Source organism: Mesoplodon bidens (assembly GCF_964165515.1).
Source record: "Mesoplodon bidens genome assembly, chromosome: 17".
NCBI classification, from domain to species: domain Eukaryota; kingdom Metazoa; phylum Chordata; class Mammalia; order Artiodactyla; family Ziphiidae; genus Mesoplodon; species Mesoplodon bidens.
The window spans coordinates 52,137,570-52,157,713 of record NC_138174.1 but is presented as its reverse complement, the minus strand read 5'-3'; the positions used below and the strand labels follow the sequence as shown (position 1 = coordinate 52,157,713).

Here is a 20,144-nt window from a genome sequence, read left to right as displayed (position 1 = left end):
CGCAAGGAGAAGCCCATGCACCGCAACGAAGAGTAGCCCCCGTTCACTGCAACTAGAGAAAGCCCTCAGGCAGCAACGAAGACCCAATGCAGCCAAAAATAAATAAATAAATAAATTAAAAACAAACAAACAAAAAGTTCTTTCCACATACTAACAAGCTCTCATATAATACAGTCATAAAATGTCCACACCACAGAGATCACTATGATAGTTAAGGATAGAAGTTAAGAATGTCTCAAAATAATTGAGCTCATATACACAAAATGAACATCTGTGAACCACGTAGGAAATTTTATGTATTTTAATTTTAGAGACAAAAGTGATAGAGGCTATCAAGTCACTCACCCTGACAATAAGGATCCATTTGATCAATGAAAGGCCAAATCCACAGATGGCACCATATCTTCCAGCTATGGTATTGGTGATACAGAAGGATAAACAAAATCCAAGCCAGTTGAAAATAAATGCCACTGAAAGCAAGAGAAATAATTAATTCTTTTAAAGACCACACTTCGGAAACAAATTAACAGAGACATAATATAAACATCAATAATACTTCATGACTCAATGGAAATAGCAGTTCTTTCTCTTAATTCTGTACTAATTAAGTCTTGTTTATAGACTATAGTTTACCTTTTGCAAATGTTATTAGTTATTTACTATACATTAACAAGTGGGTAAGCTTGGTTTCTTGTCAGTTTGGTCAACAAGGATCAACACCTTACAGCTTATCACCAAAAGGTGAAACTGCATTTTTTTTTTCTTTTATACACACATTTGTTATTGAAGCTGCATTTTTAAACCAGTTAAAAATTAGGTCACAATGTAGCTCCCATGTGATCCTACCCAAAAAGTCTAGTCTAAGCCATCATCAGCCAGCCAAATTAAAAAGCAATATTAAAGATGAGCCAAATAAATTATAAACTATTGTTCCCAGAGCAGATACTGTTCATTGCCTTCTCTTCTTACCTAACAAAACCTGTTGTTCCCCTTCCCAGGAACCCACCAACCTCTAGAGCCTGTATTTTTAGGAAAGGCTGGACCCCATACTTAGCCCCCAAAGGTGAGTCCTCTCTGGGACAACCACAGAAGGCCCAAATCCCTTGCCAGTGAATTTTTTTTTAATAGGACTTCTGAAAAAATTCTTAAAAACACAGCAAGGAGAGGGAAGATGGAATATAGGTAAAACAACAGTGGTTTTAAATTGATCATTGTTGAAGCTGGGAGATGGATACACAGATGTTTATTATTTATTACACTCTTGTCTAGTTTGAGAATTTCTACAATGAAAGTTTTTTAAAAAGAAAAGAAGAAAAGGCCCTTCTTCCACTGGGTATCACGTTTAACTGTAATGCCTGGAACTGCTGCAGGGAGCTTGCTATCAGCCTGAGGATTAAACCATCACTCCAAATAGTGGGGGAGTGAAGAAAACCGAAGCAAAGCAAAGTAGAGCCACAGCACTGATGTGGTCTGTGCCTGAGGTCTGCTCATCCAGGGACTTCTTGTTTTGTGAGATAATCTCCTAACTATTTAAAACAGTTGAGTAAGGGTTTTCTATTTCTCATAGCAGAAACCATTCTGACATAGGTCCTTGAGATATAATCAGAGTACCTTATTTACATCCAAGATAGCAACATCATCAAAATAATAATAGTAATAATAATAAAACTAAAGATCAATTTGAACCTAAATCTTGTTCAGTGCCCAGCCTCTTACCCTAAATATCTCCAACCAAGCCGCAGGGAGAATAAAGTAAATTTCCTAGAGAAATTCTAGTTTTCCAGAATTCTAAAGACAAAGAGGAAACATTTTAGGATAAGTTTAAATGAAATGGCTATTTCTTCGAAGTAATGCCCCTACTCCTGTTAATTTCTTCCTTCCTAATACTTTCTAGTCGCAGCTTTTTTGATCATTTATGGGAAACTGTACTATATGGTGTGATAGTCAGAAAAATCAATTTTGAAATAAGAGACTCATGTTTGAGTCACATCGTACTCACTCACTAGATATATGACCTTGGACTCACTGCTGACTTCTGTTGAGCCACAGTCCTCTGATCTTTAAGTACCTACTTCACAAGATTGATAAGAGGATTAAGTGAGAATGTGAAGAGCTTAAGCATAGTACAGAACCTGGCACATGGTGACTGCTAAAAAAATGCTAGCCATCATCACTACCCATACAAAATGATCTCTTCACATTACAGACTAGGTCCCATCTTTCCTGCAAAACAATTTCAAGAGACACTACTATAAATAAAGCTTGCTTACTCTCTACCGTACTGTACAACAGAGATAGGATATTTCCATCATTGTAGAATAATCTATTGCACATAGCCACTCTGTATCAAACTGGCTAATATTTGTGTTAGCTGTAGGGAAAGCACATAACAAAAAATAATTTTATATCTATTTAAACTAAAGAATTTATATTACCAAACAGCAGTAGAGATTCCCAACTGGTTGCTACCTATGTGTTAATGACAGGCTGAGATATTTCTCTCCTCAGCCCTTAGGGCAGGCAGGTGAGGTCTGGGGCAGAGGACAGACTGCCACCAGTCCTGAGCACCTTACTCTTTCATCTCAGTGTGCTATAAACATTCTATCATTTTGCAAGCATGTCATGTTGTTGAAACCTAGGAGGCACTGATGGAGGAAATCCAAAACAGCAAAACATTCCAAAAGTGTATTTTCACCTTTTCACCTGAGTATGTGTATGTTTAGCTTTGGGGAAAAAATAACTTAAACACTGTCCAATTTCTTCAAAATCAGATTTACCGATATCTATTATATGTATCATTGTACCCAAAAGAGAAATAAGGTTCAAAAGAACGTGAGCCACCATGTTTTCTTTATGCTCTCCGCCAGCAGTATGAATTCCTGTAAATTGCGCTCATGTGATATAATTTGTTATAGACTGAACTCTGTCCCCTCAAAATTCATAGATTAAAGCCCTGACCTCCAGTGTGACTGTATTTAGAGACAGTGCCTTTAGGGAGGTGGCTAAAATTAAATAAGGTTATAAGGGTGAAGCCCTAATACAATAGGATTGGTGTCCTTATAGGAAGAGGAATAGACACGAGAAAGCTCTCTCTCTCTGCACACATGTAGAGAAGAGGTCATGTGAGGACACCACAAGAAGACAGCCAACTGCAGGCCCTAAGAGAACCCTCACAAGAAACCAAATTTTCTGGCACCTTAATCTTGGACTTCTACCCTCCAGAACTGTGAGAAAATAAATTTTCATTGTTTAAGCCACCCAGACCGTGGTTTTTCGTTATGGCAGCCTGAATAGACAAATGCATAACTTAATCATCTTTAATTGGTTTAAGCACTAGGAAAACAGAGAAGTTGTGACTACTGAAGCATAAATAGATTCACTTTTTATGCCCCTTGGCCTATAAAATAGCAGTAAAGCTGAATAGGTCTTTACAGTACAGAAAGAGCAAAGCATTCATTTCTGGATCCTCTATGACATGTCTGTCTCAGTTGTCAAAAAAGAGAATTTAATAAATTGTACACTAAACCTTAAGTATGTAAAATCCATAAAAGAAATAATGTGTAGTAGAGGCAGGTGAACATATACGTGCCTAAGAAAGAAGACAAGAACAGAAGGACAAGTTAAGACTAAGAACAGTTAGGCTCCACACAAAGTCACAAGGCAAGTAAGAAGCATAGCTGGGACTGGAGCATCCAAGTATTTCATGCCTATATCCAGTGATCTTTTTATTATATATACCTCCCACCTACCCAAAGAGGTTAGCAGAATAATCTAGAAAGCAATACTGTACACTGTAGTTTATCCATTAACTAGTAAGGCTACACTTTAAAATTTTCAATAGCCACAAGATACTTATTAATAATAAAGGGGAAAAGAGTAACTTCATAGTGAAGAAAGCTGGCGGACACTATCTTAACCTGATGCAAGTTAGCATCACTAGTAATAAGACATATCTAGAGGATTAAGTGAGAATGTAAAGAGCTTAAGCATAGTACAGAACCTGACTGCTAAACAATATATAATTTGTTGCTTCTGATTTGATGTACTGAAAAGAACACATCATTTCTGTGGTATTCTTGAGGGGGAAAAAGAAAAAAAGGAAAGAAATGCAAAACCTGAATCTAATCATGAGGAAACATGAGCTAAATCCAAACTGAAAAACATTCTACAAAATAACTGACCAGTATTCTTCAGAAGAATCAAAGTTGTTATGAAACAAAGAAAGACTAAGAAACTGTTCCAGGTTGAGGGAGACTAAGGAAACACAGAAACTAATATAATATAATCCTGAAATAGATCCTAGATCAAGAAAAGGACATCAGTGGGACAACTGGCAAAATCTGAATAAGGTCTACAAACTAGTTAGTAGTATTTCGTAATGATAATTTCCTAATGTTGATCATTGGACTGAAGTTACATATGTTAACACTTGGGAAAGCTGGATGAAAGTTATATGGCAATTGTACCATTTTTGCAATTTTTTCCTAAATTTAAAATTATTTCAAAATGAAAAGTTTAAAAAGTTTTAAGTTAAAAAAATTTTTGATACTTACTTTGAAAATAAACAAATGAATATCATAAATGAATGAATACCAATATACTAACATTAAGCACTTACTAATTTTTTTATCACAGAAAAATCCTCATTATATATAAATGCACCAGGTTTCAAACACAGTAAGTTCCCAGACAAAGAATAATCAGTTTCACTGTACTTGATTCTGAACTGCATAAAGGCAAATTCCTGTCTTATCCTCATGCAATTCTCTTTGTTTAAACTATCAGCCATTGAGAAAAACATGAAGCTAACAATTTATTAATTTTAAGACATTTCTACTAAATTATAAGCAATGAAATGACAAAATTATTTTCTTATAAACAGAACAAATTCAATAAAATGTTCACAAATATTATGAGTTTCTTAAGGTGTAGTTATTTCTTAGATGTCCCCCCTTTCTGGATTCACTTACAGTATGCAACCTCATCTAAAAGCTATATAAAAACATAGCTTTACATGAACAGAATAAGTCATCAATGCATTGTTTTTCAATGTGTAGTGCCCAGATAACCCCTTTAAGAACTGTCACTTTAATGACTCATCCATGGTAGGTACTTGAAAGAATTTACTGAATAAAGATGCTCAATATCACTAATCGTTGGGGAAATGCAAATTAAATCACAAAGAGATACTACCACACAACTATTAGATTTCTAAAATTTTTTAAACTGTTAATACTAAATGCTGATGAGGATCAGAGCAATAGCAACTTTCATTCACTGCTGGTAGGAATTCAGAACAGAACTGAAAGACAGTTTGGCAATTTCTTACAAATCAGAATTCACATTTCAAAGCACCTTTCTAATTCTTTTTAAAGTTATGTATAAGTAACTTAATATCTTTTTAATTATGTTTCCCTAAAGTCTAAAATGGGAATAATGCTGGTGATTAATTATTACTACAGCATGCTGACGTGAAGATTCACACACACAGTACGAAAGGCTAAACCTTAGAAAAGTTTTCTAAACAGAATCCATTACATTTTTAAGCATTAGAGTTCAAGGTCATTTCCACAGAATGTCAATTATCCAACGAACCAAACCTTAATTTCTAGCTTTTAACTAACATATAACTGACTTCTATTCCATTCTTTTAGAGACAAAATCTCTTAAAAGTATGCTCAGATACAAGCACATAAGGCACATATAAGGCATTTTTCAGTAACACTTCAAGGGATTAGGAGAAGGAAGACATTATCAGGGGATACACACATTTCGTTCTTTACATTTTCTGAACATGGACGAGCAATTATCTTACCAAATTTACGCATAAACTTTTTTTAGGGTTACATGTGGTAGGAGACTGAATTGTAGACATTGAAAACAGGGAAAGAATTAAACCAATAAAAGGTTTTAACTGAAATATTCTTATTGATAATCACTGAAGTTTTATTTGCACAACTTGTATAACCTGAAATGCTTAAATTATAAACCACGCTAAAGAAAATCTATTTCCAGACCTTAGAAATAGACAATAGAACAGAACCTAGACAATAGCTACTGAATAGTTTAGAGTTTGGAAAATATAGCAAGTTGCAATTTGTAGAACAGCCACTAGATGGTAGTGACTACAAATAAATCTATGCTCATTAAAGCAAATAAACTGAAGTAACGGCCTACAGCCTACCCAAAGAAATGTATCAGGAAATGAAGGTGAAAAATAATTTATAATCTTACTCTTATAATACTGGTGCAGTATTTGTAGAATAGGAAGCATAAAGATATAAACTGTAGAAACATAATTTAGTAAAAATGTAATAAAAGGCAGGTAATTTACATTAATATATTAAATGTAAATATTTATATTCATATTAATTAATGCACCACCAGTGGCCAAAAATAAGGTCAACCTTATTTTTGTGCCTAGGTTACTGTGCATTTACAAGACTGGTGTATCAGTGAAATGATGTCAGATCTAAAAAATAAAGATTGATAAGAAGATAGCATGGTTAAGTGAAATATAGAAATGGAGAGATAATAACTAAGCTCTGAGTCAAATAATTAGATGGTGTCAAATAACATGTTTTTATTCCTAAGAAACAGGTATTTATACTAACTACAAATAACTACAATAAATTTAAATTCTTTCATTTTCTAATGAAGATTTCTTAAAAGACATAACCATGAAAGGAATTAATGTTTACACTACTCTTTTTGTAAAGAAAGTATGTGGGAAGCCTGTTATTAATATAAAGGGTTACCAGGTTGAACTTAACCTAAGAAAAAAAATTAAAGTTCACTAGGCTAACAGTATAAAACAGAGTTATTTGTAGCCAAAGTGTTCATTTCCTTTTCATCATACTTAACATCATATCTAACTACAAATTATAACTAAAACCACAAGACACACATATTGCATATACATTAGCTGATTGCCAACCTGAATATAATTTAGTAAATCTGAAGAGAAAAATGTAACTGCCTGCCCATCCACACACACAGTTCTGAGCGGTTCAACTACTTCTATTCTTCAGTAGATGAAATGAAATAAGGAAAGGAAGCAAGAAACCATTTCAAAATGGAGGAAAAGGTAAGGGAATTTTCAGACTCAAAAGTAACTCAACTTAGGAAGTATGTATTTTCTATTTTGTCTATTTTTTTGTCTATTATTAAAGTTGAATGTGTACTTTACATAGGTAAAACATTCCTCAGTTCTATCATCAAAATTAACTCTACAGCTGAAATAAATTAAATCAGCATTCTATCAAAGAGGGTATGAAAGCTTGGTCATTTAACCAGGTTGAGGGCAGAAATTAACCCTATCATAATCTAATAAATGTACTTAGTTGAATACTGGGTTTCCAAAAATTATTTTAGCAATTTAAACAGTTTGAGTGTCATAATATTATTTACTGAGTGTACCATGTGCCATTCCTGAGATAGGAACTGAAATAATGAAGACTATAATGAAGTCTTTCCACAAGTAGCTTAAGTCTACTTTATAAAGTCAAATGTTAATTTAAGAATGTTGCAAAACGTTAAAAATTTACGGTTTCTGGTCTTCTAATTACTCGCCATTCCGCACAAATAAGACAAACCTTCATACTCCTGTGTCTCAAATCACATTGTTCCAGTTCCCCAGAATATCTCCTTTTCCAACCCTTCCTCCTGTTTAAAGACACTCAAGTGAAAGTTCTCTGCTCCAAAAGCAGAATTTATCATTTCATTATACATGCTCCTATAGCCCCAGCATTCACATACAAAAACATATTTAGCTTTAAATATGCTTATATATATCGCTATACAGTCAGCATCTAGCAAAATAACTGCAATACAAAGTTACCTGATAAGTGTTTAACAAATTCTAGGATTTGTATCATATGATCACAGTTAGTTAAATGTCAGGAGCAATTTACCTTTTAAACAAGGTAAGACACACACTGACAGTATCTGCCTTCCCTCACTGTCTATGTTACTTTAAATACATACACAACCAATAAATGCAAAAAAATAGTTTGGAAATAGTTTCAGTTTTCACTTACTGAAAAACGCCAGCATGAAAATCCCATCATTACCCACTCTGAGCTGGTCTGCATCACTGAAGTCATCTCTTGTTGGACACTCTTCCTCTTGAATCTGTAAAACATAAACTATTAGAATAGCTCACTAAACTACTGATAATTACAACTTTATTATCTTAAGTGTAAAGATAAAAATTTAAATAAAATTTAATGTCCTCAATGTATAGTACAGGCAAAATGAGATAATGAGTACAGTATCTGATACATAATAAGTACTCAAAAAACATTAGCAAGTGTTAATTTTTCATGGACATCGCTGAAAAGAGTAACTTTAAAAGTAAACACGGGGCTTCCCTGGTGGCGCAGTGGTTGAGAGTCCGCCTGCCGATGCAGGGGACATGGGTTCGTGCCCCGGTCTGGGAGGATCCCACATGCCGCGGAGCGGCTGGGCCCGTGAGCCATGGCCACTGAGCCTGCACGTCCGGAGCCTGTGCTCCGCAACGGGAGAGGCCACAACAGTGAGAGGCCCGCGTACCACACACACACAAAAAAAGTAAACACAAAAAAGATAAAAATTGAATAACATCGAATTAATGAAAATGACATCACAAAAGATCGATGTGACACTGCTGCATCAGTGTCAAATGGAAAGAGGATTTTTCATAATCAGTGGTGAACTCTAAATTGGTACAAACTCTATGGTTGGCAATATTTATCAAAAATTAAAACGTACACATCCTTTGACACAGTAATTCCAGCTCATGAAATATACTTATAAGAAATGATGTATTACAAATAATTCACTGCAGCAATGTTAATAAAAGCAAAAACTTAGACACAATCTAAATGCCCATCAATAGTGGGCAACCGTCAGGGGATAATTCTCTGTGAGTCTTTCATGTTTCTACATGTCTCCCAGGTAGAGGCACTGGCTACCTTTTTTCTGTATTATCTTTTCAAGGATATTTATATAGTAGATGGCTTTGGGAGAGAGAAATAGTATCTCTCTCCAGAGCAGAGATGTAGGCATGCTTATTGGCCATTAGAAAATATTGGGTTCCCCTGAACTCAGGGTTCCGCACTGCGAGCACAGGCATCACTTGGCCCTCTCTGAGTTGCCCTGCAGGACCTGAGGCTCAGGAAACTGCCATGAGAACATGCTAATACCCTGGCTACTACTACTGCTGTGAATAATAAAGTTTCTGTCTCTGACCCAGCAGTCCTGTCTTCTGTGAGCATCCACAAAACTGTGACAAGCTAATCAGTTATCTTGCAAGTAGGCTAAAGTCTCAGACCGTTTATAATTCTTGAGATCAATGAAATAAATTATTGTATATCTAAAACAATGAAATTCAAAAAGCAATGTAAAGATTTAAAAATAAATTACAATCTCCAAAATATATTAAGTGAAAATCGTTTGTAGTACAATACTTTTGTGTACAAAAATAATATACAAACACATTATTGTAATTGCTTATAAATGTCGAGAAACTTCTCTGGAAGCACGTACAAAGTCTGTTATCACTAATTGCCTCCAATATTCAACAAATATTGATAGAATACCCATTCTACATAAGACTGTGCTTCCTGGTACTTGGGATATATGAATGTACGTTAAAAAAAAAGATGTTTGCTTTTCTGAAGCCTATATCCCAGTGAGGGGAGCCGGACAATAAATAAAGACATAATAAATAAGTTACTTATACAAAAGGTATATAAATGCTCTGCAAAAAAAAAAGTAAGGAAAGGATGTTTAGCAAAAAAAATGTAAGGAAAGGATGTTTAGAATATTTAGTAAGGGCTACAGTTTTCAATATGGTGGTCACATAAGCCTCATTAAGGTGACACTGAGCAAAGAATTAAAGGAGAGGTAAGAGAGTCAGCCATGCAGATATCTCATAGAGTGTTTTAGGCAGAGGGATAAGCCAGTGCCAAGTTCCTAAGAGAGAATCAGACCTGGCATGTTACAGAAATAGTAAGGAGGCTAACATGGTTGAAACCAGTGAATAAGAGAGAAAACAGGAAGAAATAAAGCCAGAGTCCACTAAAGGACACTGGATTTTACTGAGTGAACTGGGAGGTCTTACAGAGTTTTGATCAAATGATTGACATGACCTGATTTACAAACTCATTATCTCCATGTTACATATACATAACCTCATTGGGTGTTAATTTTCAATTCTGTGTTAGTACACACAGAGGCTCAGAGAAGCTCAGTGCCTTGCCCAACATCCCATAATTAGTTAGGTCAAGGCAGGACTTAAATCCAGGATACCAATGTTCTTTCCATGCAATCATGGTAGTCTCACTACATATACTGCTTTTCTGAAAGAAAAAGACTTTCAAAACCATATTGCTCATTATTTAGGCAAAAAGATCCCTTGAACTCTGCAATCATATATCCTTATGGACTTATGGTCAAGTTAATAATTGGCAATGATTAAATACATATTAATGAATTTTTATATCATTTCAAGCTAATTCAAGAAATAAACATTAAAGCACGGTAGAAGGCCAAAAAAACACTGTCGATATGATGGCAAGAATATAAAATTTCATACTCTTTTTGAAACACCAGTCCAAGAGATTTTATCATAGGACATCATTTTTTTTTTCTTTTTTAAAATTTATTTATTTTTATTTTTATTTTTATTTTTGGCTGCGTTGGGTCTTTGGTGCTGTGCGCGGGCTTTTCTTTAGTTGCGGCGAGCAGGGCTACTCTTTGTTGCGGTGCACGGGCTTCTCATTGGGTGGCTTCTCTTGTTGCAGAGCATGGGCTCTAGGTGCACAGGCTTCAGTAGTTGTGGCACTCGGGCTCAGTAGTTGTGGCTCGTGGGCTCTAGAGAGCAGGCTCAGTAGCTGTGGTGCACAGGCTTAGTTGCTCCATGGCATGTGGGATCTTCCTGGACTAGGGCTCGAACCTGTGTCCGCTGCATCGGCAGGCGGACTCCCAACCACTGCACCACCAGGGAAGCCCAGGACATCATTTTTATTTTGCGGTACGTGGGCCTCTCACTGTTGTGGCCTCTCCCGTTGCAGAGCACAGGCTCCGGACGCGCAGGCTCAGCGGCCATGGCTCACGGGCCCAGCCGCTCCGCGGCATGTGGGATCCTCCCGGACCGGGGCACGAACCCATGTCTCCTGCATCGGCAGGCGGATCCTCAACCACTGCACCACCAGGGAAGCCCCCGGGACATCATTTTTAAAAAGATAGAAGACATATGCACAAAGATGTCCTTTACAACATTAACACAGGAAAACACAATCACTCTTGAAAAGAATCTAATTGTTCACTAGAGAGGAATGGCCACTATATTATAGTATATTGATTCCATGGAATTTCACTCAACCATTAACATAACAGAAAAATATTTACATAAAATGCTTAAAAAAATAAAAGATAGTAGCTATGCAATAATTTCAATTACATTAAACATTGACTTATAAACCCTAAAATTGGTAAAAAAAAAAAAAGAAAAAAAATTAAAATGAAGAGCTGTAATAGGACAACAGTCATATTTTTCTTTCTAATTTCCCACAGTGGCTAATTTAAAGAAAGCATTCATTAACTTAATTAACTGTTATTTACTAAACACCAAGGATGTGCCAGATAATAGCTAGGTGCTAGAAATGTAAACACAAGGTCGTCTTGGAGTTGTTCACAATTTATCAAGTGCTAGCTTTTACATCAAAAGACAACTTACTGATACACAATTTTAAACAAGGTACAAAAAAATGAACCCTATCCACTATATATGGTCATAATATAAGCCACGTTCTAAAAGTTTTATAAAGTGAATCATGTGAAACAAATATTTTTCAGAGAAGTATTAAAAATGGGCAATACACTTCAGTAGATCAATGAGTCACCAGATAATCATACCTGCAACCCTACTCATGAGAAAGAAGAAATAGTAGAAAACAGTATTGTTTCCAAGTCTCCAGGCTACCTACATTCCCCCAAAGAGACTGGATTTAAGAAATAAACTTTCAGCTCATCCAGCTGAGATTCATTTACAACTGAATGTACTCAAGTGCTAATCAGACCAGTTTTTTATCTGAATCAGGTATAGAAATTCATACTGAATGACACTTTGCAGAAAGAGGGTGCTGGAGCACTGGGATAGAAACTGACAAATTTGAAAGATTTTTTTACAAGGACCTAAGCTATGTTAGTCTCTTCATACAACTCTGTTTTTGCTTTCCATAAAATTTTCCACAATTCTCACAAGCTAGAGTTACAATGGTATTGGAAATGGGTAAAAACAGAAAACTTTTCTTTATGGACATATTCCAGCTCAGGCTGGGAATCGCATTACTTTCTAAAAACAAGACACTGGAAATGATGAAGCGTTTTTAACAGTAACACTTCAGAGTTTTCTTTCCAAAAGGTAAAATCACCTTTATGCTTACCTCAAAGCACAGAGAGCAAGACTTAATGATTCCTACTTTCTCTTTAGAGTTCTATCCAACTGTGTAGAAGTTAGGGCAATAGAGGACCCAAGGTCCTAAACATCCTTTAAGGACCTTTACCATTTCCAAAGTCCCTAGGAAAACACTCCCTGAGAAAAGGAGTTACTGTCCTACTTCACTGAGAGTGTGTGCATGTAAATATAATGCATGTACAAACACACAGGCACTAATAAAAACGCCACACCTTAATAGATCTATCTTCCTTCTCCATAATTCTCCCCTCCCAACATCAAAAATCCTTACTGACTGAGCTATATTTATGCCACGGTCTTAACAGAAACTTACTTCCCCCTCAGAAGGAAAAGAAATCAATAATAGGGGCTTCCCTGGTGCAGTGGTTAAGAATCCGCCTGCCAATGCAGGAGACACGGGTTCGAGCACTGGTCCGGGAAGATCCCACATGCCACGAAGTAACTAAGCCTGTGTGCCACAACTGCTGAGCCTGAGCTCTAGAGCCTGTGAGCCACAACTACAGAGCCTGTGTGCCACAACTACTGAAATCCACACGTCTAGAACCCGTGCTCTGCTACAAGAGAAGCCAGCACACTGCACTGAAGAGTGGCCCCCGCTCGCCACAACTAGGGAGAAGCCCACGCGCAGCAACAAAGACCCAACACAGCCAAAAATAAAGCAATTAATTAATTAATTAATTTTTAAAAAATCAATAATAAATTTGAGGTTTACTACCTTTACTTATGTGCCCAAAACTATTTATGATGACTTTTAACTCTGTGTGTGTTGGAGGATGCGAGTGGGAACAGGTCTGAAGAGGGTTGTGGCTGATGAAAGAAAGCTGTCCAGGAAAAACGCTTACCCATCAAATAATCTACGCGCTGGGCTCTGGCCTGATGGCAGCAGGATAAGAATGCTATACATACAAGCACCTTCTTCTCCCTTTTCCCCTCACCTAATTCTAGCTCTCCTGTGTCACGTGATATTTCTGTGTCTTTTTCCTGAACAAAATGGGGTTAACCCAGAATCTGACATCTCTAAAGACTAAAGCAAGAAATAAAGGTAACAAACTCTAGTCCTGCTTGCAGCCACATTAAAATGTACATAATTTCTACCTTTTACCTGACTGAAGAATAGCATACATACACCTCATTGATTCTCCATTACTGAGACAGCCACTCCTTTTACCAGAACAGGAAATAACACACGTGTGTATCACTGACTCTATTACTAAGACAGGGAGATGAGGGAGAAAAAAGGGCGGTGGAATCTTTGACCATCATTCCCAAATTCTAGGGTGGCATGTGTCCAAAGGACCAAAAAAAAAAAACAAGTGAATTGACAAACATAATTTTGTAGACCTGGTAACTTCTTTCTTTGTGTCTTTAACCTACCTTGAGTTCATTCATAGAGTCACGAAACTGGCTATGCTAATATATAAACAATGAATAGAAAAAAATGATCTATAATTAAAGTTATGCACCACAGAATCTAAACTATATAAGAAGGGAAGTAAGGACATTGAAGACACTTCATTGACAGTGAAGAGGTCAACGGGGTGGGGGTAACTTGAATGAGGGAGTCGGAAGTATGGGGGATGAAGGTTAGTGCATGAGATGCCTGAAATCAAGACTTAGGAAATGATAAATTATTGGTAAAGATTCCACCCAGGATGACCACAAGCGAAGACAGGGTGCAGGAGAAGACCAATCGAAATCGAAATCGAAATGAGAAGGTCAAGGAATGCAGAAGGTAAATTTAAATAGGAGAGTGCCCAAAAAGGATGACACCAATAAGTAGTAGTAAATACTAAAACAACTACAAGCACAAAGAACTATTTTTGATATTACTGAATATACATATCAATTAACACAAATAATATTCTCAAAAGGAAATGATAACATTGTCTTACTCTTTGAGATGTTTCTGCTGCGGCTGCAGCTGCCATTGCAGCAGCTTTGGCCTTCTCGGCTTCATCATACGTAGGAAGAGAGGTAGCAACACTGTAAGGAGGTGGCACAGGGTAAAACTCACTGTAAACGTCTGTATCTGAAGAAAAGGATTTTTAAAAAAGATAACCATTAAAACATACTAATATTATGTTCATAGCCAGAACATAATTTAATAAGTTACAGAACGCCGCTAAAGACTATCACTGCTATTTGTAGTCCTATGTTATAAGCTATATAACATATAAATTACTACTACATTGTATATATTATTTAGTCCTATATTTATTATCAAGAGAAAGAACTGATAAATATCATCTAACAGCTGATACACCAAACAAGAACATCAAGAATGAGACTGAAAATGTGGGCAACACAAAGGAGGTAGACTCACCTCACCGTATATGAGCATCCTCTATGTTCCTACTGCTATGCTCAAAGACTTTATTGGCCCATAATCTCATAGCCAAAAAGTAAAAATATCAGGAATAATGGTAACAAACACTGAAACAGCACTAGCCATTTACTATAACACTGCTAAATACATTAACCTTAGCAAGCAACTCTGAGGTTCAGTTAAGTGATTTGCCTGGTATCACACAATCAAGAAGTGGCAGAAGCCAGGGATTTCCTGACTCCAAATATCTTATTATTTATTTATTCTCATATTTACTTGATAATATATAAGACGTTAATTTTTCTACACAGGTCAATTTTAACAACTCCTAAGAAAACTCAGTATTTCTCTTTGCTAAAAGATTGATGATTTTTAACTCCTTTTTTACCCTTGTCCCTTCTCCCATTTTCCCCCCAGCTACCTAGTTCTTTAGGTTTTCTTTTGCAGAAGAATTTCTTCCTCCCCAATTTTTAAGCTATTTTTGAAATATGATCTCCAGAAGTATATTGCAATATCAAATATAGACTGCTAATTTTTTTTAAAAACTGCATCATTTATTGCCAACTTTGGTATAAGTAAAATCATACACACAGGTCAATCAATTGATTAGACTTATGCTAGAATCACTGACATAAAAAACAGGCAGATTCTAAAAGGAGTACATACCACAGTGTTTGACATCACCTCTGTGGTTTCCTCTATCATAACTAAAGCATTTTTACATCTTCTACATTGTTTACAATTTTACCTATCTTTATCAGATTTTCTTGCATTTTCCACATGAAAAAACACTGCACTCCAGCAATATTTTTCCTGTTGTGTTTTAATGTACACAGGTTTTTAAATAAGTATTTTTAATGCTATCAATAAGAGCTAAGGATCTGAAGTTAGGCAATTTTCAATCTAATAACAGGAAGTGGTTAGTGGGAGTATAATACTGAATGTTATCCACCAAAAGTCACAAGAGTCATAAATTCTTAGAAAAGACTTATTATTAGGATGTAAAAACACCATACACCATCAAGTAAATAGATTTCTTTAATTCTGAAGACTAGAGTAGAAGCAAAATTTAAGTAAAAACCATGATTATGAATTTAAGCAATAACATTAAAACTATACGTTTTTAAAACTGGAACAATGGCATATATTATCCAAGGAGATGAGATCCTTACATGAAAAATAGATATGTAAGTTTGTGAAAAGTTTTAAGACCCAAGATAGAAAAAATATCTCCACCAATAACAGGTGAAAGTTGGGAAGGAGCACCTTTAATTTTCACTTAATTTTACTTACTTTTCTTCTACCCTTTGAGGCAGTGGTTGGTTCTCAACCACAGAATTTAAAGTCTGGGGAGCTCCAATCCTAGCTCCTCTTCTTAGAAGTTATGTGACCTCTAGCAAATCACTTAAGCACTGTGAAGTTCCACTTTCTCATCCATAAAACTGACCCAGCGAGGCTATTACTTGCTATTGTGGGATGAAATAGAAGAGTATTCAAGAGGACTCTGTAAACTGTGAAGCATTATGCAAATGTCACCTTTTATAACTGATGTTGCTCAGATCTATAAAAGCAGCCATAAAGTGACCTACTGAAGAACATAATCTCCATAGAAAATGGGCACTGCCCATGCCTAAAATATAACAACACTGACTAAGAAGCTGAAGAAAAATAATATCAACAGTTTTCATTAAACAGAAACCCAAAATTCTAGAATTACTCAGTTCTTGTGCTCTATGATAGTCAGGAATAGCCTTTTAGCACAGGTGAAAAAATTAAAAAGACCAGAAATCACAGAGGAGACTGTGAGAATAACTGAACTTCTAGGTACCAGGCTCCACTTGTTTCACAGTTGAAATTTATCTAACCTTTAAAAATGTCATGCTACATTATCAAAACGATTCCAGATCATAGAAAAATGAGAAGCTTCTCAATTCACTTTATGTTGCTTCTATAATATTAATACCCAAACCAAAAAGACAGCACATAAAGTTATAGATCACACTAATAAAGCCGCAAAAACTCTAAATAAAATACTAACAAATTTAAATCCAGGAAAGATTAGAACATGATGACAAAAAGAATTTATTCTAAGAATATAGGGATGGATTAGCTTAAAGAAGAAATCTGTTGATAATACATTTCATTACAACAAAAATTGAAGGAGAAAAACCATGTAATTTTACAATAAGGTACCAAAAAGATGACTCCCAGGTTTCTGGCCTGCTGGAGCCATTTATTGAAATGGGGAAGACTGTCAAAGGAGAAGCTCTGGTGGTAGAGGGAAGAGGCTGCATACAGTTGTGGTGGTGATACTCTTTGAAACTCTTCCCATGAAGAGGTGGAGACTAATTCCTCAATAATCTTGAATAGAGACTAAGTGACTCACTTCTAACAGCCTGAATGTGGCAGATGTGACACTGTGACTTTTGAGGCAATGTCACAAATTCCATTTGGCTTTCTCTCAGAATACTTGTTCTTAGAAGCCAGCCTCCATTCAGTGAAGAGCCCAGGCCACAACAAGAGGCCACATACAGTTGTTCTGGCCAACAGCCTCAGCTGAGGCCCTAGCATCAGCCAGCAAACGTGTGAACAAGGAAGCCTGCAATTACCTCCAGTCCCAGAGTCACCATCAGACAACAATCACATGAGACTCTAGCAGAGAACTTCATAAAGAAGCCCAGTTCCCCCCAAACCATGAGAATTAACAAGAATAAATGATTGTTATTTTACTCCATTAGGTTTGAGGTAGTCTATTAAACAGCAATAGCAACAGTAGCCACAACAAAGGGATTGCAATTTCACTCTCAGCATCTTCCATCATAGAATGATTAACTTAGCATTACTGGGAAAATACAAATTGTGACCAGAGAAATAGATGAGGGTAGTTCTTGAGAATGACCTGCAAGGATGAGATGAACAGTAGCAAGCAGTAATCACTGCCTTGTATCCAGGAAATATTACCATGAGTAGGGGGGACATCATGTGAACGCTTCACCTCCATTCACATGCACTTACCACATTCTCACATTCATCATTAATAATACCTTGTTTATGACTATATAAGTAAACACACACACATATGGGTATGTTTATATATTCATGTGTGTATGCATTATATGTGTGCATGAATATATATGTACATATGGTTATTTCTTCCAAAAGTTATATGGCTAATCCACTGGGAAGGGATTCTAGTAAGCATAAGAAAGTTTAACAAGCCACACTTTTAAATTAATTTTTAAAACAATGAGACAGGTAATCTATGAAATATTTTATAAACTATCTTTAGAAAAACCTTTTTTAAAATAATCATAAAACCGAAGAAGCCCAGTAACAGACTTGATAACTACACAAAACCATACTGGTAAAAACAAAATAAAACATCGAGCTATTAAAAACATTACTAGTTGTTTCACACTAAAAACAACAATACCTGAAGTTGTAGGTACTTCCACAGTAATACTGCTATAAGGTGGAGGAGAAGAGTCAGTCTCAAGTCCAGATGCTGAAGGAGCAGCCTGCACATTTTGTGGTGTTGGGTTTGAAGTTGACGGCTGCTCTACAGCAGATGATTCTGAATTATCCTCTTCATTGTGAAGCTAAGAGAACAGAGGAAAATGAAAACATTAATGTGAATCAAGTTAAAAAAAATTTTAAAGATCGTTTCAGGCAAAGAATCATTTTTTAGCTAAAAACAAGGTAAAATAGCATTTAAAAAGATGAACAAAATTTTAAGAGACATAATCAGTCATTAAGAAGTTTAGAATTTTTATAGTTTCTTTACAATAAGGATGAAGTTCAAATTGTTAGGATTTATAGAGGAAAAAAGTCATGATTACAAATAGATTCAAGTTCTCTCAATCCTACAATAAATATTGCCTACCACGCATCAATCACTGTGTACTGCAAAGAAAACTTCTAATACAACCACAATACCGTATCTATTACACTAGTATCTAAAATAACTAGAAATGTAAAATGAATTAATGAAATAGAATAACAATATATATACATTCCAAAAACATGGAATACTCTGAGGTTTTCCCAAGTACCAAAAGAATTACTAATAAAGCAAAATAAGTCAGTGTGCACATAAAATTCTGAAAAACGTCATTACAACAAATTTATTGAAAGTTCAATAAATGCTAGATACTATATTGAGATCTTTATCACTTAACTCATTCAATCCTCACAACAAACCTGTAAGATAGAGACTATTAGACTGTTATCCCCATTTGACAGATTAAAAGAAAAAAAGAAAAAAAACAACCAAACCAAACCAAACCAAAACCATCCTGGACGTGTAGAGACTTGGAGTAACTTGCCAAACAGCACAACAGCTAGGAAGGGTAAAGCCACGAATCACACCCAAGCAGTGTGGCTCCACACCTCTTACTTCACTTATATGGAAGGAAGGAAGGAAGGAAGGAAGGAGGAAGGAAGGAAGGGAGGGAGGAAGGAAGAAAGGAAGGGAGGGGGGAGGGAGGGAGGGAGGAAGGGAGGGAGGGAGGAAGGGAGGGAGGGAGGAAGGGAGGGAGGGAGGGAGGGAGGAAGGGAGGGAGGGAGGGAGGAAGGGAGGGAGGGAGGGAGGAAGGGAGGGAGGGAGGGAGGGAGGGAAAGAAATTTTGTCACAGAGCAAATCCGTGTGTTGTGATATAATGCATTTTTGGATTTTAGAAAGAATAGGCGAATTATTACTCCACTTTCTAGGAGCTTCGATAAACTTATTTTCTCTGTACCTCAGTGTCTCCATATGTAAGTTCTGAATGCAACCAAAATCCTCACAGAATTGTAAAATAATATTTGAAAATCATCTAGCATAATGCCTAACACACAGAAGGCATTTAACAAATACTAGTTCCACCCTTCTTCCCTTTTATTTAATATACTTTATTTTATAAACTCAAAAGCAGAAATTATGTGGTACTCTGTCAGTCCAATAAGTAGTCACTCACTTGCCTCTAAAGAATTTTTTTAAATATGCCAAGTAAAACAGGAGGCCAATTTACTTCACTGCTGTCTGCATGTGTCTTGGTAAGCGATTACACTAGCAAAACACTTTTGGGAGTTCATAAAGGTATTATAACTTTTAACAAAACAGTATAAACAAACCTAAAATCATCTCAAGTTTAAGAAGACAACTTTTTCCATAACACTATGGACAAAAAATGTTGCCTGTCGGGCTTCCCTGGTGGCGCAGTGGTTGAGAGTCCGCCTGCTGATGCAGGGGACACGGGTTCATGCCCCGGTCCGGGAAGATCCCACATGCCGCGGAGCGGCTGGGCCGGTGAGCCATGGCCACTGAGCCTGCGCGTCCGGAGCCTGTGCTCCGCAACAGGAGAGGCCACAACAGTG

General features: G+C 36.3%; 1 protein-coding gene across 2 annotated transcripts in view; it reads right to left on the bottom strand.

The window, feature by feature from the left end:
- Positions 1–20,144, bottom strand: part of NDFIP2 (Nedd4 family interacting protein 2) — a 61,849-nt gene that overhangs the window by 8,545 nt on the left and 33,160 nt on the right. For both annotated transcript variants that reach the window (XM_081214746.1, XM_081214745.1), the window contains exons 2-5: positions 18,223–18,388; positions 14,356–14,492; positions 8,040–8,133; positions 346–470 (exon numbers count right to left, since the gene is read on the bottom strand). In XM_081214746.1, coding sequence (XP_081070872.1) covers positions 346–470; positions 8,040–8,133; positions 14,356–14,492; positions 18,223–18,388 — 522 coding nt within the window. The remainder of the gene's footprint in view (positions 1–345; positions 471–8,039; positions 8,134–14,355; positions 14,493–18,222; positions 18,389–20,144) is intronic.